A 27808-nucleotide genomic window follows, 5' to 3' on the forward strand; every position below is an offset into this window, starting at 1 on the left:
GGGGACTGAATCTAGATCACTATTGGTAAGAGAGTGGTTTTCACTTGTGAATTTTGCCATTCCATGAAAACATATGGGAGTGTTCCCATCTTTTAGTGTCTTCTTTAAATTTTCTTCAGTAGTTTAAAGTTTTCATTTTGAGGTCTTTCATCACATTGCCTAGGATTGCTCCCAGGTGTCTTATTTATTGGTGCTATTGTGAATGGGATTTCCTTCCCTAATTTCTTCCTTCCTTTACAAGTTTATTAGTGTATAGAAAAGATGATGAATTTTGTATGTTCATTTTGCACCTGTTACTTCATTGAAAGTATTTATGAAACCCAAGTTTTGTAGAAGAATCTACAGTGTCTTTAAAGCAGATCATGCCTCCTTCAAATAGAAGGACAAGTTGGCCTCTTCCTTTCTTATTCATATCCCTTATTTCCATCGTTTGCCTTTGTTGTTCTAGCTAATAATTTAAGCTCTGTATCACATAAGAGAGAAAAGTGTGCAGATCATTTTCTCATTCTTGATTTTAGATGAAATTGTTTTACTTTCCCTCAGTATAATGCTGACCACAGGTTTTCAGGATGTAGCCTTTATTATAAAGAAGGGTTAAAGTATTTGAAGATCCCCCATGGAAGGCCTCACCCTTCCTGGGGAGGGGAAAAGGTTGGGGATAGGGGCTGAGGGAGCAGGGAAGAGGGGAGGGAGAGGGAACTGAGATTGACGTGTAAAAGAAGCTTGCTTCTAATATAAATAAAATATAAATTACAAAAAAATTAAAGAGGGGTTAAGATATGTTTCTTCTATATTGGATTTTTTTCTTATAACTATATCGAACTTCCTACGAGAACTTTCTACACCTATCAAGAGGTCTGTGTGATATTTTGTCCTTATGTCTACTTTTGTTCTTTATAACATTTATTGAGTTGCATACATAGAACAATCCTTGCATCTCTGGAGTGAAATCAACTTGGTCATGGTGCATGTTCTTTTTAATATTTTCTTGAACTTGGTTCGCAAGGGAAATTTTCAATATTTAAGTTGGCTTATGCTTTTCTTTATTTTCTTCTTATATCCCTATCTGCATTGAGTATCAGGTAAATACTGGCTCCATAGAATATATTTTGTATTCCTTTTCTTTCTGTTTTTGGAAGAGTTGAGGATCCTTGCTTAGTTTTTTTTGTTTTGTTTTTTTAAGTTTTGGTAGAATTCAGCAAGAAATCTGTCTAGTACTTAGCATTAAAATATTTCATTTAATACATACATAGAAACTGTTCTGATCAAATCTACTCCCAATCCCCTCCTCTCCAACTCCTTTCCTATTCACTCACCACTTTCCCCTCACAATTTCATATGTCCTTTCTCTTTTTAAAATACTCACTGAGACCAATAAGTGATGCCCACCTATGCCTGGGTGTGGAACTGCTTATTGAAGCATAGAGCCACTCTCAGGAGACTCATTCCTGAAGAAAACTGGCCATCTCTTCTCTACCAGCCATCAGCTGTTAATGGCTCTTCAGATAGGGCTGGGACACACAGGCTCCTCTCATCTCACACTGGAATTTTGGCTGGCTTGAATTTGTGCAGGTCTTGTACATAATAGTTCCAGCTTTCTGAGAGATGATGTGTTTAACAGCCAGAGATTTGTGTCCAGCAAATGCTGTTAAAGCTGCCATATCTACCCTTGCCCTAGATCTTACAATGTTTCACCACCTCTTCCACAATCATACCCGAGCCTTTGAGGGGTGGGCATGATAAAGATGCCCTACTTAGAGCTGGGTACTCTACAGTATATTCTTGGCACATTGACTGGTTGTAGACCTCTGAATTAATTCCCATCTATTGAAGAAAGAAGGTGTTTGGTATTGCTGTTGTTTTGTTTTGTTTTTGATGAAGGTTGAGAGATGCAGTGATCTATAGTTATAAAGATAAGAACTTAGAGGACTGTCAATTGCTGTGTTCATTTACCACAATAATAATGCTAAGTTCTGTATGGGATCTATGACCTAGCCAGCCATAGGTTTTTGTCTTGGTGGCACCTGACAGAGTCTAATGTCATAAGCAAAGGACCTGAAATATAATTGGAAAGGGGTTTCTTATTCCTGTAACATTCAAACCACTACTATACTAATAAGCATATCTCCCTGGGTCAGTGAGAAAGTTCAGAGCTGGGTAAGGTTGTTGCTGACTTTTCTCCTTCAGTCTTATGCATAGACACTTGGGGCACCATGAAAGCTAGCCAGTAAAGATGAAACCTTCAGTTCAGCACCAGCTTGATTGCACCATGTCTTATGATTCAGGTTGTAGTATCTTCAATAATAGTCTTTCCACTCAAGTCTTAACCAAGAGCAATAACAATAGCTTGTAAAGTTTGAGGGGTCTGTGGTACCCCACTGATGGACAACTGAAGTAAAGGTAACCCATTCTGGCGCTTGGCTTTTTATTTCACAGTCTGTAGTATCTGATGATTGTTTATTGTTCTTTGTATATTCTAGATATCAATTGTCTGCCAGATGCATAACTAGTGAAGGTTTTCTCATTCTGTAAGCTGCCTTTCACTTGAATGATAGTGTCCTCTGCTGTACTAAAGCTGCTGAATTTCATTTATCTTAATTTACCAATTGTTGATTTTCAGGCCTGCATTACTAGGGTCCTGTTCAGAACGTCCTTGTTACTTGAAGCACAGTCTCTATATTCTCCTCTATCAGAATCAAGATGCTGGGTTTTATGTTTACATGTTGAGTTCCTTGATCCATCTGGGGTTGAGTGGAGAGATGAAACTCAAGATCTAGTTGCATTCTTCTACATGTATCTGTATAGCTTGCACAGCACCACTTATTGAAAATGCTGTCTTTTTCCAATGTATAGTTTTTAGATCTTTGTCAAAATGATGAGGCTATAGAAGTATGGGCTTATATGTGGGGCCTTAATGCTATTCCATTGGCCAATGTCTGGCTTTTTATGCAAATACCATGATGTTTTTATACTATAGCTCTTTAGTATAACTTGAAATCAAGAATGGTGATACACCCAAGCAGTATTTTTATTCTTCACTATTGTTTTGACTCTTGTTGTTCTTTGGTGTTTCCACATGAAATGTAAGACGGCTGTTTTTAATTTTTCTGAATGTTGGTGAGGGTTATTAAATGTATAGACTGCTTTTGATAGAATGACCATTTTTACAATATTAATTCTGACAATCCATGAACATGGAAGGTCTTTGCATCTTTTGGTGTCTTCAATTTCTATCTTCAGTGTTGTGAAAATTTCCTTACGCAAGTCTTCCACTTCCTTTGTTCAGTTTATTCCAAGATATTTTTTAGGTTGTTGTAAATGAGATTGTTTCCTAGTATCTTTCTCAGAATGTTTGTCATTGATGCAATAGGAAGGCTGCTGATTTTGCACATTAATTTTGTCACTTTGCAGAAATTGTCATCAGTTATAGAAATTTTTCTGGTAGAATATTTTGGGTTTCTTTCTTTTTCTCCTATCACTTTTTTTCTTGTTCTCTTGTCTTATTGCCCTAGTTAAGATTTAAAGTATCATATTAAACAGAAGCAGGGAAAGCGGCCACCCTGTTTTTGTTCCTGAGCTTAATAGAAATGCTTTCAGTTTTTCTTCATCTAGCAAGATGTTGGATGGTGGCTTGCTGTATATTGTCTTTCTTATGTTGAGATAAGCCCACTGTATCTGTAGTATCTCCAGGAAATTTTAGCATGCTGTAATGTTGAATTTTCTTAAAGGCCTATTCATCTAATTAGATTATTATGCAATTTATGTCAATAAATGTATTGATGTGATTCAGTTCATTGATTTAAACATTGTGGACCATCTCTATGTCTTTGGCATGAAGTCAACTTGTTCATGGTGCATGATATTTTTGATATATTCTTGACTTCAGCTTGCAAATGTTTTATTGATAATTTTTCTGCTGTGTTTCAGCAGGGCTATTAGCTTATGATTCTCTTTTTAAAATTGGGACTTTTTCTGGTTTAGGTACCAGGATAATACTGACTTCTCAAGGAATTTGGAAGACTTTCTTCTTTTTCTTTTTTATGGACTCATTTGAGGAGATTAGTATTAGTTCTTCTTTGAAGAGAAAACAGAATCCTGGACTGAATTCATCTGGGCTCTTTTAGCTGAGAAATTCAAGTTCTCCTTTTGCCTTCAATGGTGGCCTTTATAGTGTTTGGTGGGGGAGTAAGTCCCAGTAGGGCTGATGTGTTGTTTCTGTATGTGGAACTGATGTTCTAGGCTGGAGTATTTCTCTGGTGTCTTCCATTGAGCTGCAGGTACTGCTCTGTCAGCTGGGGTCTCTCACCTATGTCTGCAGCTTTTGTTTTGAGCTGTGGAATTCGCCAATGCCTGTGGGAATTAATGAGAATCACACCTGATCCCCTACCTGGGCCTGCAGCTTCCTCTGAAGCAAGATATAGAGCCTTTTCTTTTTGGGGGGAGGGGGGTAGGGTGGGACAGGGGTCTTTTCATTGAAAGACTATTACTGTTTCAATAGGCTGCTTACTATAGACTTGTTTAAATTATTTATAACCTCTTGATTTAATTTTGGTTATAAGTGTAAACTTACTCATTTCTTCTAGATTTTCCAGTTGTTTTTCAAAAAAAAAAGTATAATGATTCTGTAGTTTTCATTGATATTTGTAGTAAAGTAATAAAATGCTTAATTTTAATTATTTGGATCTTCGCTGTCTTCTGGTTAATTTGTTTTTGTTTTTAGCTAGTTTTTTTATTGAGTCTTCAAAAAGTGTTTTTCTTTTTGTCTTCATTTTATTATTCTGACTTCATTTCTTACTTTCTAATGCCTTAAGTTTGGCTTATTTTTTATACTAACTTGAAGTGCTTTATACATGATTTTCTTGTAATCTTTCTGATTTTCATTTTGCTTTGTATTTGAAACAGGTTCTCACTGTGTATATAGCACAGGTTCACACTAATGGCAACCCTCCTGACCCAGCCTTTCCACTCCTAGGATTACGGGCATAGACACCCCCCCCCCAATCCTCTGCTAGACACCTGATTTTTTAAATAAAGTTTATTTAAATTAGAAACAATCTTCTTTTACATAGCAAAAGCAGTTCCTTCTCCTTCCCATCCTCCCATGCCCCATCAACCCCTCCATCCCATCCTCCATCAACTCCCCAGGGAGGGTGAGGCCTTCCATGAAGGATCATCAATTTCTGTCAAGACATTTTGGGGAGGGCCTAGGCCCTCCCTGTGTATCTAGGCCCTCCCTGTGTATCCCTTCATAGGAAATGGGCTCCCGAAGCCCATTTGTGCACTAGGAATACACCCTGTTTCCACTACCAGAGGCCCCATAGACTGCCCAGTGCTCCTACCTGACACCCACGTTCAGGGAGCCTGGTTTGGTCCTATGTTGGTTCCCCAGCTGTCAGACTGGGGTCCATGAGTTCCCACTTGCTTAGGTCAGCTGTTTCTGTGGGTTTTCCCAAAGTGGTCTTGACCCCTTTGTTGGTCACTCCTCCCTCTCTGAAACTGGATTCCAGGAGTTTGACTCAGTGCTTAGCTGTGGATCTTTGCTTCTGCTTCGATCAGCTACTGGATGAAGGCTCTAAGATGGCATTTAAGGTAGTCATCATTCTCATTATAGGAGAAGGGCATTTAAAGTAGCCTTTCCATTATTGCTTAGATTCTTAGTTGGGGTCATCCTTGTGGATCTCTGTACAATTCCCTAGTGCCAGATTTCTCTATAAAGCTATAGTAGCTCCCTCTATTGATGTGGACACCTGATTTTGAATATAGACAGTCATAGCTATAAACTTTCTTCTTATGATTCCCTCCAATTTATCCTTTTAAAAAAAGTTCTCATACACGGTACTTTCATTGAAATTAATTTTAAGAAGTTTTTAATTTCCTTTTTGACTTCTTCAATGATTCACATGTCACCAAACTCACAGTTTCTGAAAACACACATATACAGGTATGCAACACAAAACATTGAAAAAATATACAAAACTATAAAGACACACAGGCACACAAGCATACACAAACATACACAAACCCAAAACCACACAGAAACATGCAATAATTATTTCATTCACAAACCTGATGGGTTATTAGCTTCTGCCAGTTGTATGAAGATTAGAGTTTATATTCAATGAAAAAGATGTGCAAAAGGGATATTCTAATTTTTTAATATATATTTCTTGCTCTGAAAAAAAATGTGACTCGGATTCTGGGTGTATTGTGAGTCCACCATCCATTCCAAGGAATCTCTGTTGGGAGAGAAGGTGGTGGCCATTAAGTCCCAAGGTCGTGAAGGTCTCAGATTCAGGCTATCAGCCTCAGTCTCACAAGAAAATGCCCTATCAGCCAGTTTTGTCTGAACAGAAGGGACCATTTGAGATGCTCTGCTTACTAATTTACAAGAACTTACACTGTTGGTTTTGTTATGCAACAGGTGCTTCAGAAATACAAATTCATGGAAGAATTTGTGACAGCACTATATCCATCCGCAGATAAGGTAAATAGATCAAAGTGGAACTTTAGGCAACCATTCATCCATAAAACCTAGTAGCCCACCTGCCTGTTCTACATTAACAAATGCCCCAGACACCAATGGATAGTGTTGCTCTATTTAGACATCAGGACTGAAAAATCAATGCCACTAGATGGTGCTGTCAGTACACACACTGAGGGGAAAGTAGGACAGCTTCAGGAGCAGGCTGCTGAGCATGCATCACTGCAGCCTAGATCACCAAAGAGCTTTCAAGGGAAATAAGATGCTGGAGTTTTGTAGAGTACCTCCAGGAGCCATGGCCCCCACTGCTGTGTGGCCAGACTGTGCCTATTTCCCAGGCAGTGGCAACACCAGACCTCTGGGTCAAGGTCAAAGGTTGCTGAATAGTCATCTTCCCTTCTTGTAGAGAAAAAAGAATAATGTGGCTCAAGAATTTTTAACTAATGAAGGATATGGCTAGGCCTTTTAGTAGTTGGAAATCACTGAGTATATGTCATGCATAGCTCTGCATTCCATCCTGTCTCCTGTGCCTGAGATGACTTATAAATGTCAGCTAAATGATCAGAGGAATAGTAGCAGTGAGATTTTGAAATTCACCTGAAAATGGCTACGCATGTCCCTGATGCTGATCAGGAGATTTTAGGGTCCACCATGTATCGTGTTTCTTAAAAAAAAATTGAGTCTCGAGTTCTTTGCTTTTGCTGGTTTTCCTACATGTGGTAAAACCAATCTTCTATCTAATTTAAAAATTAACGATGGGGCTAGAGAGATGGCTCAGTGTCTGGCAGAGAACCCAAGTTTAGTTCATAGCATCCACATCAGACAGCTAACAACCTCATGTGTCCTCTGCTACCTGTGAGAGTACTTGCACTCAAGAGCCCATACCCACCCCCCACATATTTTAACAGAGTGAAATAAAATCATAAACATTTAAAAACTGAAGTTAAGTAAAACAAGAGGCTCTGTTCCCTGGCATTACTTGCCAAGCAGCCAGCCCCTAGATGTGAACAGTGGCTTCCATACTGGGAAGAGCATTCAAGGGAATGAATGTCACTCCACATAGTTCCACTGGAAATTCAGGCAAATTTGAGAATCAAGCCCTGATCATGGCCATACACACCTATCCCAGACAGCAGTCCCAGTGGCTTTATGCTAGTCCTGGGAGGACACAAAAGCCAAATACCTGAGGATCAAAGGGCATTTCAGGCTTTAGTGGAGTCTTACAGTATTTGAGGGACATTAAAGCTTCGATGCTTTAACATGAAGGGGTTTTCTAAAGCATTTTAAACCTGTCTGTGGCCAGGAAACCTTGAATCCTCTCACAGGAACCTAATGGGAAAATCATACTTGGCTAATTTCTATTATTGAAGCTGGCTTATTTTTCCCAGCTGGCTTCTCCCACAGTATACCACACAGTGTAAGGCCAATCAGTGAGCGTGGGTTGTTTCTGACTGACAGAATTCAAACATAGGAAGAACACAGGAGAAGAGGAGATGCCCTTTGGTCTGGGAGAGGCCAGGAAAGGTTTCCTGGAGTAGGCTTCCTGTTACTGGGCCCAAGAGAAGACACAACCTTGGGTAGGTAAGAGGAGGCTAATCATGGGGGTACAGAATTGTGCTCCTTTGTGATGCGTGCAGGCTAGGCTGGTGAGAGAGAGCATTGATTGACATGCACTGGGGTTGAAGCAAGGAACCCACTGCTTTGTGGAGATAATGGCCTGCAGGATCAGCACTCCAAGGGGCAGTTACTGGGAAGATGCATCCAGACAAGAGGCAAAGGCAGAGTCCAGGGACATGGAAGAAAGGGACCATGTCTGTTTGCACTTTGGGGAGCTGACAAGACTTGTTGAAGATGTGAAGCAGTCAGTGTGTCAGTGGTGTCAAAATTAATGCTGGCTTCAAAATATTGGCAATTCCCCAAAGTAGTGCCTGGAAGGAGGGGAGGGAGAAACAGGGACATTTGGAAGCTGCCAGGCTTTCACAAGTGAATGACAGAGATGAATTCTCTTCTCAATTTTACATAGGTTGTCTGTGAGATAGCTAAAAGAAACTGTCAGCACAGGGAAAAGCACATTCCAAGTAGACATTTGTGTTTGGCTTCACAGAGAGTACACAGGAAGACCTTTCCCTGAAGGGACTGAGCCCCAGCAGTATGCATGTGTCAGGGGCTATTACAGACCCTTTAGATAGTGATAAGTGACAATTGCTAGCTTTTTCCAGAAAGGCTGAGCGATGACTCACCTCAGGAGTATACCTGTGTCCACTGTATGCCATCAGCCCAAGGCAAACAATCTGTTCTGTCCAGCTAGGTAACCTAAAATGCTCAGAATACTGGAAGGCAGCCCCTCTGTTCACCTTCCCTAGTCTGTGCTTTGATGGTGTGCTGAGCTTGAGAACATATCACTGAGGATGACTAGAGTAGGAACCAGCTGATGGTGAGTGTAGGGATAGGTAGGTGAGTATATGTGTGTGTGTGGGGTATGTGGGAAAGTGAGTGTTGTGGTGTATGAGCATTTGTGGTGCATGGTATATGCTATATGTGGATGTATGGATCTGTGTATGGGTATGTGTAGTTGAGTGTAATGTGTGAGGCATGTATAAACAGGTCTGTGTATCTGTGTTGTTTATGAGTGCTTGAATAAGCAAAGGGTATGTCAGGTGGCTGCTGTACATGCATGTTCGAATAAGAAAATGCATGTCGATATGTGGCATGGTATGGTTGATGCCTCCGTACAGATATGTGACTCTGTGTATGTGTGTGCACACATGCCTGCTTGTGCACTGAGGGAAGGAACTTGCATCTCCTGAGACAGATATCCTTTCAGGCTGATGATCTGCCTGTCTGCCAGTTCAGGTTTAAAAAAATACTTGTTCACTGGAACACTGGTTTAGCTGCCTCTCTACCCGGTTCTCGTTGCTGCAGCCCTTCACAGCCTTTCCTTGCTCCAGGCTCTCATATCCCTGCTCCCTGCTCCATCCATTTAGTCACGTCAGAAAGTCTTCCATTTAGTATGTCTGGGGCCTGGCTGGCTGCCCAGCTGTCAGGTCCCAGTGACAGAGGGCTTACTGTGGATTCAGTTGTGAATGAAGGGCAGGGTGAGTTCCCAGGGAGACATCAATGCTGCAATGAACAATGACATGATGGGAAAGCTGCCAGGGTGTTCTGGACATAATGGCCAGCATGTCCAGAAGTACATACAGCCACAGAAATCAATATAAAGTCACATTCATGTTTGCTGGAGGGTGTTTTTGGGAAAGGTGACAAGGAATAGTCAGAAATGGGACAGAATATGGAGAGTAAAGACACCCCAGGGAGCCCTGTGTGCAGCAAAAATTGCTTGGTTTGGCCCTTGAGGAAATCATAGCCCATAAAGGTCCTCCTAAGCCTGGCAGGTCCTCATACCCAACTATTTTCTCTCAGAATTCCGTGGAGTAGCTGTAGTTGCAAGAGGTCATGAGGACAGAGGGAAAAACAGGGAAACCAAAAGAGGAACTCCTACCCCAGACAGCCATGTGCAGGTTCTGTGAATCTGTGGCCTGGTTTTGACTTTGTCAAGACCCCTGTAATCTGGAGGCATGTGTGTTATACAACAATACATGGCATTGGGAAAAGATATCAAAATGAAAAGCTGCCTGGGAGTGATCTGTGGGTAACTATTACACTTCTCTCTGAATGTTTGAATGCTTTTGCTTCCTTTTTGTGTTTCTATGGATGGAACCTAGGGCCATAGGAATGGCAAGTGCTCTGCCCTGGAGTCTCCCCAGCCCTTAACACTGGTCACCTTATAGAAAGCTAGGGGAGTGTTTGGAACATATACCTCTCCCTGCAGCCCAGGTCTCATCAACAAACAGCTTTATCAGCTTTTCTTCTCTGTTCTCAGCCATAAGGTCAGGATGGCATTGGACTCTAAGTGTGATGGTGCAGAGCCTTACCCCTTGTGCTTCCTTTGCTACCTGTCACAGATGCTAGCCTAGTCAGGCCAAGGATATCCTGCTTAAATCATGTTTTCCCTTTGTTTACTCAACTCAAATCCTTGGCTCTCATCATTGTAGGTTGCTTGAACCCCTGTCTTCCTGGAGTCTCTCATCACTAGGACCATTTCTTGCCCTTTCTGTACCTTTCTTGGTACTGGTTCTGGACTCTGTGTGTGCCATGCTTCCTGACAAGATTCCTGAGCATTTTTTTGTGCCACCATGTAGTGAACTGAACTTTGATTTGGACCTTGTCAAAGAACCAGTTACCAGATCTGGCCACTGGTTTGGTTTTTTTTTTTTTTCTTCCTGGTATCAATATGGATTTATTTAACAATCACTTATTTCTGAATGTCTAACCTCTGCTGCCACCAGCATGATCAGAAAACAACCTAAGGTCCAGGTGATGTCTATTGGGTTGTAGGTTACTTTCCATGCGTTCTCTGTAGACTCCTCTAAATAGCCTAGAGTCCCTCTCATGTCCTAGCTGCTGGCAGATAGTTACATTAGTCAGCCAGTTTTGTGTCTCTTGGCCCTTGCATTCTTTTTTTTTCTGCCATAGGACATGTGACTCTCTCTTCCTTCTACCATCTACCAGATGACACTCTTACTCATGGCTTGTATCCATGGACATCTGTTTGGCATGTGTGATCCTTTTCTCAGTTCTGGAGTGTTCTACCTTTGCTGGTCTGATAATCTCTCCCAGTTTCTCTCAGATTCTTTCTGAATATAGATTCTACACCAGTTGGCAAGATCATGGATTCCTTACAAAATCCTTGTAAAGTTTTTATCCCACTCTTATTCCTGTCCAAGGTCTGAAACTATTCTGCATAAATTGAAATCTCAGTCTGCCGCTAATTAACTCCCATGTCTATCTTAATTTCCTATCTATGGCTGGGATATAAAATATTGTGACCAAAACTACTTTAGGGAGGGGTTTATGTAGGTTGCAGCTCTAGGTTGCAGTCCGCTATGGATGGGAAGTCACAGCATCAGACTTGAAGCAGTGGGCACATTATGTCTGTAGCCAGAGGATAACATTAATGCATGCATATATGCTAAAGCTCAGGCCACATTCTTCATCATTATACATAGTTAAGGATTCCCTGCCAAGGGAATAGTGTCACTCCCAGTGGGTGGGTCTTCCAACTTCAGCTAATGTAATCAAGGTAATATCTCACAGCATGCTCAGTAGCTCATCGCCAAGATGATTTGAGATTTTACCACGCTGACAGTTAACACTGACCATTATACCAACACTTAAGGAAATAAAGAAAATTTCTGTTTCCTGGCGTAAGGAAATAAAAGAATTTCTGTTTCCCAGGGTGGTAAATACAAATGAAAGGAGTATTTTACAATTCATAGCTCAGACAAGATATGTACTCATCCTTGTTAGCCACATTGGGTGTAGGGTCTGCAAAAGAATTCACATGTTCTCTCTCTCTCTCTCTCTCCCTTCCTGTCTCCCTTCTTTCCTGACCCATGTCCCTATTATGCCCCCACCCCTGATGTCCTTTTGAATTGGTTCCATTCTTTCCTTTAAAGTGTTGTTTGTGTATGCATGTCAATGTCACCCTCAAAGAATCAAATAATTCAATGGTGTCTCTGTAAAGAATGCAAAAAAAGAGCTTTGAAAATAATCTTATAAGAGCTGCACGAATAGGACACCATTTCTCATGTGAATTAAGCTTTCACCCTTATAAAATGTTATCAGCCAATAATTGCAGTTGAACTGACTTAAGTCTATTTATTCATTATTTCCTTTTCAGCACCATCATTTGTCATGTCAGAAAGCAAATAGTACCATGGGTGAAGGGAAAATGGATTAGCTACTGTGCTCTAAATTTTATCAACCAAAAATTCTTACATCGAAGCCTAAAATCCCCTGGTACTTCAAAATTCAACTATATTTGGAAACAGAGTCTTTAAGGAGATAATGAAAGTTAAAATGGGGTCTTGACCAGTGAACTTTCATCCAGTCTGGCTGGTGTCCTTGTTTGAAAAGAAAAGGACATAGCCACACACGGAGGAATGACTCTGTGAGGACACAGAAGGCTGCTGTCTATAAGCCAAAGCTATGACTCCTTCATCTTAGACTCTCAACCTTCAGAGTGCTGAGAAAGTATCTGTGTTGTTATGGCAAACCCAGCTGACTAATATGAACACTGGGGCAAAGTTGCTGTGCTGTGCCGTTGAATTGGGTGGTTTTAGAGTAAGCTGCCTTCACTCCCACTATGGTTCTTTCCATATTAGCAGAAAGACAAGTTACCCAGTGTTATAGTTGTAGAATCTATGAATCTTTTGGGGGGGGCAATTCTTGTTTTGTTCTGTACTGGATGGAATCCCAAACCTCCTACACTCCCAACTCCATATTCCTTTTACTGATAAGTGCTGAATCAAATGCCTGCTGCTATGGTCTCTGTGACAGCTACAGTCCCTTTACAACACATATGTCCTTTGATTGAACCATAGCTGGAAGGTCACTTAGGAGGTAAGGCCTGGATTGAAAGCATAGTTTACAAGAGTGGGGCCTTGAAGGATCCATCCTGTTCCTGGACACTCCCTCTCTGAGTCACCTGCCTCCTGGCCCTGAAGTGAGCAGCTGTTTTCTCAAGCCTTTCCACCTCAGAACCAAAGCAAAGGAGACAGCCAGCATGGGCCAGAAGCTCAGAAACAGCCATAAAGAGATCTTTCCTCTTTTAAAATGGTTTTTCCTTAGGTATTTTCTAACAGCAACAAAAAGTTACTAACAGGATAAAGTACTGAACTTAATTTTTTTTAAAAAATAAATGGCTTTATTTACTCATATATTTGATTTACTCATGCTTCTTTGACCATTGAGGCACAGTCTTCTCTGCGGCACTGCAGCTACAGTAGTGCTCATGTTGTAGTTCCAGGCCCATGGTCCATGGCAGAGTTCACACTTTGTGCTGCCTATTTTATGGGTTTGAACAAACTTGTAATAGCACATAAGCAATATGCTATCACATAGAAATTTCCTACCCTAGAAATCATATGTACTCACCTATTTATTCATTTCTGCCTACCCTTGGCTCCTGACAATTGCTTATCTTTTAATTATCTCCTTAAATTTGCTTTTTCTTTTTCTTTTAAAATACCTTAATTCATTCTTGGAAAATTCATACATTGTACTTTGACCATATTCACCCCTCCAACTCTTCCCAGATCCAACTTCCATTTGATATCCACCCAACTTTGTGTTCAAGAAAAAACAGAAAACAAAACAAAGCAAACAGACAAAACCCAAACGCTCATCTAGTCCAATTTGTGTAACTACTCATGGTTACATGGTGGAACTATCAGGGCTCACAACCTTAATGAAAAGTAATTCTTCCAATCCCAGTAGCTGTAAGTTATCAACAGCCTCACAGCTAATGGTAGGACTTTATGCCCACCTCTCTGGTCCATGGATTTTCACTGGCTTAAGCTTATACAAGTCTCATGGATGATATCATAACTAATTGGGCATCAGTTGTGCCAAGAAAACATTCTCCTTGCACTCATTCACTGCCTCTAACTCTTACTATCCATCCCCTGTTCTGTGATTATTTCTGAGCCTCAAGGAGTGTGTGTACGATATAGGTTCCTCACTTAGGCATGAGCATTCTGCAGTTTCTCATTCTCTGTGCTTAACCCATTTATGGGTCTCTGTACTCACTGTCAACTACTACATAGGAAACTTCTCTGATGAGGCTTGAGAGATGCACTAATCTCTTGATAGAGCAATAAATAAGTCACTAGGAGTCAGTTTATTAGTGTGTCCAATTAAAACAATAGTAGTCAATTATATCCTAGGCCTAGGACCTATTTAAGCACAAGTTCTTGGCCCCAACAATACTGCCACGCATGGGCTCCTTGAATCCAATCAGAAAGTAGTTGGTTATTACCATGGCCTTTATGCTATCATTGCACCTGTGTGTATGGTGCAATGGTTAGTTGTTATTTTAGCTCACAAAATTCACAAGTGGGTAAGACTGGTGATTCCTTTTCTTCTCCAGCATTATGCATAGCACCTTCCAGCAGTGGGACAACTAGAGAAAGGGATGAAGCTTCCAGATCAGTCCCTACTGATTTCTCCATGTTCTGTTGATGATGCCACACACTTGAGTCATAAAATATGGAGATTTGCCTTTTCTGAGAGTGCCAAGCAGTTAGAATCTATAGATATAGGCTTTCCAGCAGGCTTATTCTACTTAGGAATGTGCACTTGAGTTTTTTCCGTGTGTATTTTGTGATATGAAAACACATTTCTTTATAGCACGGAATAATATTCTATCATGATGTCTGGGTACAGTTTAGCCATTCACATATGGAAGGATATCTTTGTGGCTTCCAATTAGCAATTGGTTCTTGGTAATTAGGAAGTCATCTGTAAATAGTCCTGGGGATATTTGTGTAGACATGAATTTTCAGCGCTTTCAGATAAAGACCAAGAAGCTCAACACTGGGTCATATGGTAAATTTGTTTAGTTCTGTAAATGCTGCCAAGCTGTCTTGGAAACAGTTGGAGCATTCTGTGTTCACAACATTGATGAATGAGAGCTCCTGCTTCCCCAGATCCTGCCCAGCATTTGGTACCATAGATACTGTGGGTTCTGGTCATCTTAGTAACTGCAATGTTATCTCATTGTTTTACTTTGCTTTTCCACAATGAGACTTCATTGGGAGCATCTTATGCCTATTTGGCACCAAGGGATTTTTTTAAAATTAGAAACAAGATTGTTTTACATGTCAATCCCAGTTCCCACTCCCTCCCCTCCTTCCCTACCACCCCCTCCCAACTAAAACCCTACCTATCACATATCCTTTCTGTTCCCCAGGGAGGGTGAGGCCTTTCATAGTGGGTCATCAGAGTCTATCATATCCTTTGGGATAGGGCCTAGGCCTAACCCAGTGTATCTTGGCTCAGGGAGTAACAAGGGATTTTTTTTTTTTTTTTTTGGTGAGCTATGTTGAAAGCTCTTTTAATACATTTTAAAATTGATTTTACTCAATGTGAGCTGTGAATTCTTTATATGTCTTGGATAACAGTCTTCTGGCTTTCTTTCTTTACTTGTGTCTAGTCCTTGACATGCACGATGTCCCATAAGTCCCAGAATATTGGGGGACTATATGGCCCTTGCCTCTCACAGATCTTTCAAGCTTCTACTTTCCAAGTTTTCTGATTTTCTGCTGAGTGTCTTCTCATCCCTAACCTCTGTGCCTGAGGCAAAAATTTACAAATGAATAAGCACTGCCCAGGAAGACCTCAACTTAGTCTATCTCTAGTACAGGTAAAACAAAGGCAGCTCTCGAACTAGTCACCCAGAAGCCTTTAACAGAGCAAAGTGTGGTACCAACATTCTTTGAGAATATAGGACACATTGCTTGTGTTGCCAGTCATCAGCACCGGAGTGTGGCCACTTCTATAGCAGTTAGAGAACAGGCCTTGCTTACTGAGGTTAAAGTACTTTTTAGTTCATTAAGCAATTTCACCCTGAGTTGTAGGGTTCCTAGTAAATTACAGAATTTTTTTAAGTAACTTTTTTAAGTAACTGGTAACTTTTACTAAGCCATTGTTTTTATGAATGGACACACTGTTGGAATCCTGAATGTTCAGGTTTCATTGGTGCCATCTTCTTTTCTAGAGTGTTGTCAATTTTTATTTTATGTGTGTGTGGGGGGGGTGTGTGTGTGCTGGGATATTCAAAAGTGCATGGTGTACACTTATGCAGGAGATCAGAACAGAGTGTCAGATCCCCTGGAATTGGACTTCCACGTGGTTGTGAGTCTCTTATGTGGCTTGGGAACTAAACCAGGTCTTCTGTAGGAGCAGTAAATGCTCTTAAATGCTAAGCCATGTCTCCAACTCCTTCCCTGGAGTTTTAAGAATACCTTTATGCAGCACACCTAGTGCTCCTCCTTTTATATCGGGGCATTTTAAACAATACTTTGTAATCTCCACAGGGATTTGGGCTCTGGATTTGTGAACAGGGGAAGCTTGTCCCTCTGGCTTGTGCTTTTGGTTGTCTGTGCTTTATACTTAGAGAAATGCAGTTTCCTAAGCTGAACTTTCAGTTTGTCCTACGGAAAGGAAATTATTTGCACGTTTGTGTTCTGTCGGTTTTGCAACAATTATTTACTGTTCAGCCTTCTGTTTATTTCCTCACATTTTATCTATTGTGGCATATTTAATTCTGGGTATATAATACACATAAAATTAAACATTTTTATGCTATCCATTATTAAAATGCCTTCTGGACAGTACTTTTTAACAAAAGGAAGTCATTAACTGACATAGACCCACAATGATCTTGTCCCCTTTGGTTAAGTACCACACCAGTTTTTTGAGCAGATGACATTTATGCTGGTTTTCCCAACATAAACAAGAATTGCTGACATCTTCTCCCCAACAGCTGAAGAGGAACAAAAATACAAATAAATTGTGCACAGCTCCATGGGCATTTTTAGCACAGTATAGTTCTGATGCTTGGACTCACATACATCCCTGTTATACCCAAGCATACAAAATGAGTCAATTGTCCTCAGAACAACCCATGAACTCTGTAACTCGGGCTTGACTTAAGTTGTAGGATTTGTGTCCTACATTTGTAAAAATGATGTGAAGTTATGGTATGTCAATAGTAAATGTTTGGGAGGAGAAGAGAAATTTTGAGACAGGATCTTGCTGTTTAGCTCATGGTAGCAATGACCTCCCAATCCTCTTGCCTCAGCCTCTGGAGTATTGGAATTACATGTCTGAATCTAGTACTTATAAATGATGGAATTCTACAATTGTATAAGTGAAAGCATGAATTATTTAATGTAAGAATTTAAAACTGGGAGAATGTTAAATTCCCAAAACAATTTAAGATGGTTTTGAAACTTGCTTTTCACCTAATTCAGATTTGGGTGTGTGTAAAGTAGGTCAGTGTGCATTTTATTCTTCTAGCTCTGATCCCTTGCCCTCCTGTGGATGTGGATGGAACATGGTTAGCTCTGAATCTGGTTAATGAGGACATGACATTTGTTGGCCTCTACAAGGACTTTGATCTGAGAGTTTGGGGCTAGATCAAACACAGCTACAGTGTATCTACAATAGTCATTAAATTATTAAATAATTAAATTAGCTATGCTAAACCTTGAATGCAACATGTAGGGAGCTGACTCAGCTGGGAATGACTTTCAGGCTTCAGCACAAACTCTTGACTTACCAGTCTTCATATGCAGTACAGTTAAGTTTTGTATTGCTGTTGAGCTTTGGAAGAGACCTATCTTCAACACACTACTGTAAGCTAGATTTACATTTCCAGGAATATTTGCGGAACCAATATCCACAGCACACAGGCTTGATGATTTGTTAAGGAGAAATCTGTGCATTTGTGTGCTCTGCTTTTCAAAATGTACTATTGGGCTTTCTGCCTCCTGAATGCAGCAGTACAGGGATGCTGAGCTTCTCCTGATTTTGCATTGGGCCAGGCTTATCATGAGCTGGTGTTTCTGAATGATACACACACACACACACACACACACACACACACACACACACACACAGAGAGAGAGAGAGAGAGAGAGAGAGAGAGAGAGAGAGAGAGACAGAGAGAGACAGAGACAGAGAGACAGAGAGAGAGAGACAGAGACAGAGACAGAGTGTGTGTGTGTGTGCCACAGTACCAAAATCTTTGTGTTACCAGAGCCCTGGTTCTGTGACTGAATACACTCCAACCTTAAGAGAACCTGAAATCTAATTTATATTAAAACAGAAGGAAAAGAAAAGTTTATAATGTTGGTCAAGGTGAGAGGAGAAAAAAAATGTCATTTCTTCCCATCTTTCCCATAACAATGAAGTAATGTATGGGAAAGATGGAATGAAGGCCAGGATATACACACATGGAGACTGAGCTGCTGGCCCCAGGTACCAGAACTGGAAGGTAATCTTTGTCCTGGTGTCAGTACTCCATGGAGGGCCATGTTCATTCACATCAGCATTTTCAGCTAAGATCAGATGTGTCCTGCTACCTTGAACATTCAAGCCGTGTGTGTGTGTGTGTGTGTGTGTGTGTGTGTGTGTGTGTGTGTGTGTGATGCATCATATCTGTTGCATCTCCAGATCCTTCTGGTGTTCAAATGGGTAGCATCCTGGTGAATAAAAAACTGCCTGTGTATTTGGCTCATCTTTATAAGGACTACTTAGGGCTAGAAAATTCTTATCACCAGATTAACTTATTTCTTTTCCATGACAGCAATAATTAAATATTCAGTGAAGATTTAAAATGTCCCCAGATATCACACATATTCCTTTAGAGTCACAGTCACATTTGTATGGGTGTATCATCTGTTCTCTTCACAGTTCCTGCTGGCATTCATGTCAGTAACTGACCACACACCTTCTTCAGGCTGTCTGCTTATTACCAAGGTCTGAGTTTCTGTTGTGTTGGGGACTCTGTGCTAGAAGACTTGCTTCACATGTGTGCTAGGGTTGAGCTGCCAGCATGACAAAGCGCCAGCATGTTGGCTGCTGCCTAACAGTTCAACCGGCCATTCCTTTACCGACATCACTCCAGTTTTATTTCGTGACAAATACTCTGTAATCCCCATTCTGCTTTAACAAGTCACCTCAAACTTGGTGGCATTTGTGCATGAATTTATATCTCAGAGCATTGCAGGCCAGAGTCAGAAGTGAAGCTTCCAGTGCCAAAGTTGGGATACTTGGCAAATTTGTTTTCTGCTTGCACCTTCCATATACATCTGCTCTTCTCCATGGTCTCACCTCTCACCTCTCTCTCCCAAGAGCTCTGTGATTACCTGGGGGTCCACCTTAATGGACTCTCCATCTCAAGACAGCCTATTCACATCCACAAAGACCCTTTCTTATGCACAGGAACATTTCCATGCTATGGGGATGAAGGCCTTATATTAGCTTACTACAATCATGTACAAATTCTGCCTTCCTGTTACTATAGATGCTATTCACCTCTGTGTTCTGCCACCATACAGCAGGATCTGCTTTTTCAGTTTCCAGGAGCTTCAGAATCTTCCTGGTGGCATTTAGATATCGTATTTCTACCAACAGTGGCCACTGACATTTCCCCTGCTTCTCACCACTTAACTTAGTTACTTTCAATTATATGGCCAAGGTGACATATAAAAAGTTTATTTGGGGCTTATAGCTTCAAAGAATGAGTCCATGACCATCATGGCAGCAGGCAGGCAGGTGTGGTCCTGGATCAGTAGCTGAGAGCTTACATTCATATTTACTAACATGAAACAGAAATAGCTAAGTGGGAATGACATGGACTTTTGAAACTGCAAAGCCCACCCTCAGTGACATACCTCCTCCAGCAAGACTATATACCCTGTAATCCTTCTCGAACAGCTCCACCAACTGGAAAACAAAAATTCGAACATGAACCTATGGGGGCTATTCTCACTCAACCACCACACCACTGCAGAGTCATTAGTTATTCATAGTCTATCCATCCCAGGAAACCTAGTCTTTCCCTGTCTGCCCATTACCAAATCACTTCCATATTTTCAGGACATTGTTACAGTAACATGTATTTTCTGGGTATCAAATTTGTATCAATTTCCTACTGGTACTGCAACAAATTATTGCAAATGGATTTGCTTAAAACACAACAACTTCTGTTGACTTAGATTTCTGGAATTCAGGAGTCACAAAAGTGTCTTGGGGATAAAACCAAGATGTTGGCCAGTTGCTTTGATTCTGGGAGCTCCTGAGGAGAATCTTGTCCCATCCAGTTCCTGGCAGGCACCTGCATCCCTGAGCTCTTGCCCTTATTCTCACATCAGCATCTGCCCCTGCATCTCCCCGGAGACTCCCACTCTTTCATTCCCTCTGGAAGGACCCAAGGGATTAGACCAGTCTACTTGGACAATGTAGGGCAATCTGCCCACTCTGAGAACCTTACATTAATTGCATCTGCAGCAACCCTTTTGTCATAGGAGGTGGTTAGTCCTAGGCTTGGGAGAGCTGTGCATTTTCTTGAGGTTTACAATGCTATCTGCCTCTTCTTGGCACACCTTCTGCTGCAGTATTTCCATGGAAACAAGAAAGTCTTTAGTCTTTAGTCATCTTGTTGTCATTGAAGTTCCAGTCTTATTTAACCCTTGTTTTAGACTATGTTTTTCAGACTACAAAATCAATTTGTATCTTTCTTTTCCAAGTGAGAAGACTGAACTAAAGAAGTTAGGCACTTAAAAAAAGATTTTATTTATTGTGTATACAGTGTTCTGCCTGCATGTATTTCTATACAACAAAAGAGGGCATCAGATCTCTATATTATAGATGGTTGTGAGCCACAATGTGGTTGTTGGGAATTGAACTCATGACCTCTGGAAGAACAACCAGTACTCTTAACCTCTGAGCTATCTCTCCAGCCCTGACACTTTTTACAAATATCACACAGTTAATGATAAAGTTATTCTGGGATTTGTTTATTTAGACTAAGGTACCTTTTACATGTGAGTGATCCTCTGGCCAAACAGGAATCCAAATTAGTGAGTTTGGAGTCCTAAGCTCTCAAATGTGACATAAAACCAATTGGGAACAATGATCTTCACTTGCACAGCACTCTTTTCTTTCTCTTAAAATTAAGTTGTTGTGCAGACATCATGTCCCATTTGTTAATGCTTGAACTGACTTAGCAGAATTTATAAGTAAAAATGACGTTGGACCTTTGGAAAACAAATACCATGTGCTTGGGTCTTCCAGTAAATTCAGTGACTTTCAGCCAAAGGCGGGATTCTGAACCCGTTGAGCTTCATTCACTGTAGCTAAAATATTAAGGCTTTGTATAGGTCTACGACAGTCAGCCATTCCATAAAAAGGTTTGAGCTGGGTTCCATGTGGAACTTAGTTACCTGTTAGTGTACTCTGTCTGGGTCCAAAAGCTCAGATCAGAAGAGTCCTTCTATCTAGACAAACCTAGACCATTTGGTCAATGTGTAAAAATAGCAGAAATATAAATGTATTGCATTTGCTCTTGAGGGGTTTATTCAAACAATTGCCACCTGTTAGCAGTTAGGGACCATTACTGGTGAAGTAGCTGTCCGGAGGCTTCAGACTGATTATCAGGCACTTTATACAAACAAGGTATGAATAATTACTAAGATGCTAGTTGTATTATACAAACCACTGTGGTATATAGGTTTGCTGGAACCATTTTTACAAAGTCTTTACAACATACCTAAGTAAATCCTGTCTACTGGTCTCTGCACACATTTTTCAGACCCCTTTGCCCCCTGCAGTATGTATGTGACATTTCCACTCTCACAATATGTTAAAAGAAGATTCCTATTGAGCATCTCTTGCCCAAATACTACTTTAAGCTGTGCTAGTACAGTGATTTTCTGCAGGTGGGCAGCTCTCAGGAGCAAGCATCTGCAGTGAACAGTGAACCCCACAAAGGCAACTAGAGCACTTTGGTCCTCCTTTATGCCCCTGATCCTGGCCAGCAGCAGGGAGGAAATATCCCAGGGATGGACAGATTACCCAAGGTGGGAGTCTTACTTTTATGGGATCTATTTTGACAACTGGAGATAAACTACAGAGATCCTAAGTTCTAGACCCACAATGGCCAAATGTACAAAACCAAAGCAGCTCAGAGGAATAGGGAATGGGGCTGCAGTTCTCACCATGTTTGCAGGCAGGCACACATGGACAGCAATGGGAAGCTGAGTGTCCAGCTAGCCTGCATACCCATGGGTTTGCTAGAGTAAGAGCCAGTTAGCAGGGCTGGTTGAAATGAAAATGGCCAGAGAGAGGCCCTTCCCTTGGCATCATCTCCAGATATGACCTCATGGAAAGGGGGACCACGAAGTTGCCATTCATGTCATTTATGTCATTCAGGGGTGGCATAGAACTGGGTCTCTTAGTTGATGTCTCTTGTGCTGTAGGTCCTCTCCCGCCACACTGCTCCCAGTGATGGTACCCCAGTGTTCCTGACAAAGTGCAGGCCACAGTGGCACAACTCCCACAGTCTTCTCCTTTCCTGTGATCACTGTGACATGTTGCTTGGTGCGGTTTCTGTGTCATGTGGCTTCCAGTTCCATTATTGAGTCTGTCTTTTCATGGGTCCTTTCTCTAGTGCATTTCCTAGTTTACTAACAACCAGGCAGCAGCTTTATAGTCATGTGATACTCTTCTCAAAGGCTGTGCTTTTTAAGTCCTCATTTTCCTAATTCAGGTAAGTTAATCTCTGTATACATTGCCACTCCAGTCTTTGACAATATCCCCCTTTCCTAGTGTGTAGCTGAAAACTTTCATTTCAGTTAGCAGTCCTGTAAAATAGTTTTAAAAAGGTTTAAGGCCAGTCCGTTGGTTCTTAGCTGTGCTGACAAACATGCACATCATACACATCAGAGTTTTACAATTAGTCTCTCAAAGTCATGACTGAGAGGGATTAGTGATGTGGGAGATAGTCCTACTAGAGTATGTAGAAAGATGCATTTTTATCAAAATCAGAATGTACACACATGGCAAAACTCCGGATGACATATACCAGATGAAATGTCAAGTGAATGGGACCTGTCTGAACGTTTGTGGTTCTGTGTGTATCCTCTGCTCTATGAGTATGTGTAGAATTTCATCTTCAAAGCCATCGCTACATCTGAAGCTGAGGATGAGAACTGGTAGTATATCTGGTCACCCTGTACTCATGGCCCTTGGTGACTCACGCTTTCCCCTGGGGTTGTCCTGTAGAACAGTGTCAAAGAATCTTTTCTTCTGAGCTGGGCATTGGTGGCGCACATCTTTAATCTCAGCACTCAGGAGGCAGAGGCAGGCAGATCTCTGTGAGTTTGAGACCAGCCTGTTCTCCAGAACGAGTGCCAGGATAGGCTCCAAAGCTACATAGAGAAACCCTGTCCCAAAAAACCAAAAAAAAAAAAAAAAAGAAAGTTTTCTTCTGTCAGGCATGCACTTGCATCCTGTGTGTTCAGTGAATGGCTAGATTGGCTATTCAGCCTCCAGTGGCCACCTGTTATTGATGTTACCAATTAAACACCAGGTTAATCTGTTTTAACAAAAGGAAGTGATAAAGACAAAAAAATGAATGTTTTTGCATTTCTTTTGCATCCTGTAAGCATGAACAACATCTCTGCTTAATATGACAAGCAATGGACAACAATGGGTTATTATCTGCTCCAACAAGCATAGGAAGCCCAAGGTTTCATAGTTTATGTAATTAATTTAATTTTAAATAATGGAAAAGAGCATAAGAAACAGAAAATAAGCACATTAGTATAATTTAGAGTTTTGCTGAATTAGTAAAAACTTTGTAGAGACATGAAAACATGGGTACCGTTGTTTTCTTTGTGTAACAAAATGCCTGATGCTATGTAATACACAAAGAAAAGAGATTTATTTAGCTCTTGCTGTGAAATCTGAAAATTCCTAGGTCATCTGCGCCACTTCTCTAGTGAGGTCTCTGTGATGATCATATAACAGTGGCAGGAAGATGTGTAGAAGAAACCCATGGTGGGATGGAAAACCAAAGAAATTCAAATGTTAGCTTGGCACTCTGTAGCAAGCTACTCTTGCAGGAACTACTGGAGCTATTGAAGAATTAACTTAATCCTTCTTTACGTGGTTCCCTTTGTGACCTAATCATCATCTTCTGGGTCTCACTTCTTAAAGGCTGCAGCTACTCTATTCTACCACACTAACGATTTCTATCACATAAACCTGTGGTGGGCCCACTCCACTGTGTTTGGGCCTCAGCATCCACACACTGTGGAGAACTGTAAGCGTACCATTTTACAGAGCAGAGCCTGCATTCATAATTTAGGCACTAGATGCTATAGGAGCCTCTCTGTAGGCAGAAGCCAGCAGCTTGAGCTCCACTCAGCTTTACATTCTGAGCCTTGCTCCAGCTGTGATACCCTGTGGTAGCTGTGGTGACCTCCATATGCTACCATGGGGATGGAAATTAATGTGGCCAGAGCACTCCCACAATGTCTGTCATACCATGAGCAGCCATGGTTATCAGCATTGTGGTCAGTGGCATTTTTATGTGGAAGAGTAGGTTTGAATTAAAAGGATAATAATCAGGTTGCCCCAGAAAATTGCTATTGCAATACAAATTCTTTTTGTGGTCCATTAAGCAATGAAAAAAGCAGGTTCTGGTAAAGATTTGATTGTACATTTTATCTTACATTTGTATTTTTTGAATGTGTGAAGTATTTAGGAAAATAAATATATTTTTGGCCTTGTCAAGCAAAGCATGCCAGATGATGATGAGAAAGAGGTAGGAAGTGGTAAATCATTGGAAAAACACTGGAGATGGCTTTATGAGCAGTGATGATTGTGCAGGCCCGTACATCAGGCCACGGGGTTCCTGAGTGCTTTGGATTCACCCTTTTACTCCCAATGACACTCACTTACAGCACAAACATGTAATTTAGGTGGGAATAGTTAGACCATTTTATAAGGATATTTATCAAAATTTTAATGCAAATGGATTTATGAGATGGAGAGCAGGCCCATTTGACCATCTCTTTTTACTTTGCAGCCTGACTATCTCTGCCGAGTGCCCAATGCAGCTTGAGGACTTCCCAATGGATGCCCATGCTTGTCCCCTGAAATTTGGCAGTTGTAAGTTATCTTCATGTGTAAGAGTGATGGGTGTGCCTTGGGGTGAAATTCATATTCATCTAGAACTGGGCTCAGTCTGTGGCTATATGTGGTAGGATATGGTTTATTTGGAGGTTCTGGGTGTCTATAATCCTCCAAATGTGGTCTATATGAGAACTGGAAGTGTGAGCATCCATCATAGATCCGGGTTAGCTGGTAACGTGTGCAGACACAGAACAGACTAGAATGCGAACCTCTGGAGTGAAAGTGTTTCCTTACATATCAGTATTAGCAGCCCCTCTTCCCAGCTTTTCTTTGCAAGTGGCCCCTCTTCCCTGTGCTGCTTTTTTTTTTTTTTTTTTTTTTTTTTGTGCCTCGGGTTACAATCCTCACACTTTCAAGTACAGAGTCAGTGAAAATTTTTTTTATTATTGCATTGCTATGCTGACTCCCTTGTAGACTATTTGGTAAGTGCAGTAATCTTGTCTTTCATGTGCATGGTCCCTACTCATTCAAAACACTAGAATTATAAGACAGTGTTACTTGAGTAACTAGTCAAATCAAAATACATTAGTAAACACTTCTCAGATCTGGTGGATATTCCTGGGTTCCAGGCAATTTGTATGTGAGGGATGGAACTGAGGTGACTTGAACTTCCTGCCTTCTTTTTCCTCTATGCTCATATGACCCAAGGCTCTTCTCATTTAATCTCTTCCTGCACCCTAGTGCCCTGAACATGCTAGGAAGTACTTTCTCATGGGCTTTCTGTTTATTTTCCATTTTTACACGAGTCTCACTAAGAAACCCAGGCTGCCCTGCATGAGCTCTCTCTACAGGCAACCCTTAACCCTGTAGACCTCCTGCTCTAGCCTTCAAAGTGCCTGGCATTATCGACCTGTGCAGCAGATGGTTTAAGGTTGCATTTTCAAAAACAGACTGTCTTTTTTTAGATTAAGCTTGAAAAATAGGAAACAGTGAACCTTGCATTCACTACCTCTTGGCCAAGTGCATGTGACATCATTCAGGCTTCTCAAGCTTCCACAATTACTGCATTCACCACCCCGCTATGAAAGATTTGGGCATGAGTGTGCTCAAGTCACTTTGATTCTTGCTCCTTTCAAACATCTCTTTGTCTTTGATAGATTACTTATGATGTGATTTAGTGTGAATTTCTTGTCTTTTGAGAGTCAGGGCATCTTTTTGACTAGGTCCTGGGTTTGGTATTTTTGCCATTTATTTTTTAATTTCATTTTACTTTCCTTCCAACCACATTTCTCCCTCCCAACCCTCTCACCTAACACCTAGCCCACCCTTAGTCCACTCCTCCTCACAGGTAAGGTCTCCCATGAGGAGTCAACATAGTCTGGCATGGTTGGGACAGGGCTAGGCCCCTCTCCCATGCATTAAGACTGAGCATGGTATCACACCACCTGAAGAAATCTACAGAGACAGCTGAACCAAGCTTTTGGAAACTCATGAACTCTAGACCTACAACTGTGGAGACTTCAAGGCACCTAACTAGGCCCATTATATGTGGGAGACAGTAGTGAAACTTGGATTAGCTGAGGGGCCCCTGGCAGTAGAACCATGATACAAATCCTGCATTTGTTTTTCCATCTCTTTCCACACATTTAGACATTTCAGCCTTCCTTCTGTCTTCTGAAGTTTCATCATGTTGATTCAGTTGATGGTGTTTTGGGAGTCTCTTTAATGTCTTTCTCATTCTTTTTATACCTTTGGTGGAACAATTTCCAATGACATATCTTCAATTTCACCAATTGTTTCTTATAATTTACCTAGTCTGCTGTTGGTTCACTTAATTTTTTAGTTACAGTCCCTCTCTCTGTTATTTCTGTGTGGTACTCTTGTATTTTATGCCTCTATTGAAATTTTATTTTGCACATGTGTTACTTCTCTGACCTTGGGGAACATCTTAATACAGTGGCTATTTTGAAGACATTGTCAGGTAACTCATGCAACTTCATTTCAATTGAGTCTGTTTGTAATCTTGTTCCATTCTTTGAAAATGTTCCCTTATTTTCTTTATCCCTTATTATTTCTTTACTTAATTATACTGACAAATGTCTTATACAAAACATGTTTTTATTATTATTTAGCTTTCTGTCAATGTAACAAAATATTTACCATAACCAACTTATAAACAAAAAAATGTATGTTTTGGATCACACTTTTCTGTGGCCATTTGCTTTCTTTGGGTCTGTAGCAAGATGGCATTGTCCTATGTAGTACATGACAGAACAAAACCACTCATATTACAAGCCAGAGAATGAAGAGAAAAGGAAGCATGTGGATTCCACATTTCTTTCAAGGGCTTACCCTCAATGACTTAAGTACTTCACTTAAGCACCATCCCAGTACAGCACCCAGGGGATCAAGCCTTTAACACATGGACCTTTGGATGAACTCGAAGATCTTACTGTAACTGTCTACCAGTCTTTCTGACCTGGCCATGGTTCACCAATCCTCCTGGCCAAACTCTCTAAGCCTTGTCAAGCTTGGTGCTGGTCTAAGCCACCTGCTTTACTTTAAGCACTCCAATGTGTCTTGTGTATGCTTGATCCTCTTAGGACCCAGAGACAAGGAATATCAAACCTGCTCCTCAGGCAGCAATCCAAAAAAAAAAAAAAAAAAAAAAAAAAAAAAGGTTGGATCATTGCAGTCTCCACCCAGCTCTTTCATTCTCCAGAGAATCTGATATTTGATCTTTGGACTCTCTGTTCAGTCTCTGATGGGTGGAGG

General features: G+C 40.9%; 1 protein-coding gene across 1 annotated transcript in view; it reads left to right on the top strand.

Moving 5' to 3' along the window:
- Gabra5 (gamma-aminobutyric acid type A receptor subunit alpha5) overlaps positions 1-27808 on the top strand; it is a 91498-nt gene that overhangs the window by 25665 nt on the left and 38025 nt on the right. Inside the window, exon 5 of the mRNA XM_035441392.1 lies at positions 24987-25069. Within this exon, the coding sequence (XP_035297283.1) occupies positions 24987-25069 (83 nt within the window). The remainder of the gene's footprint in view (positions 1-24986; positions 25070-27808) is intronic.

This window comes from Cricetulus griseus, chromosome 3, assembly GCF_003668045.3.
Source record: "Cricetulus griseus strain 17A/GY chromosome 3, alternate assembly CriGri-PICRH-1.0, whole genome shotgun sequence".
Lineage (NCBI taxonomy): Eukaryota > Metazoa > Chordata > Mammalia > Rodentia > Cricetidae > Cricetulus > Cricetulus griseus.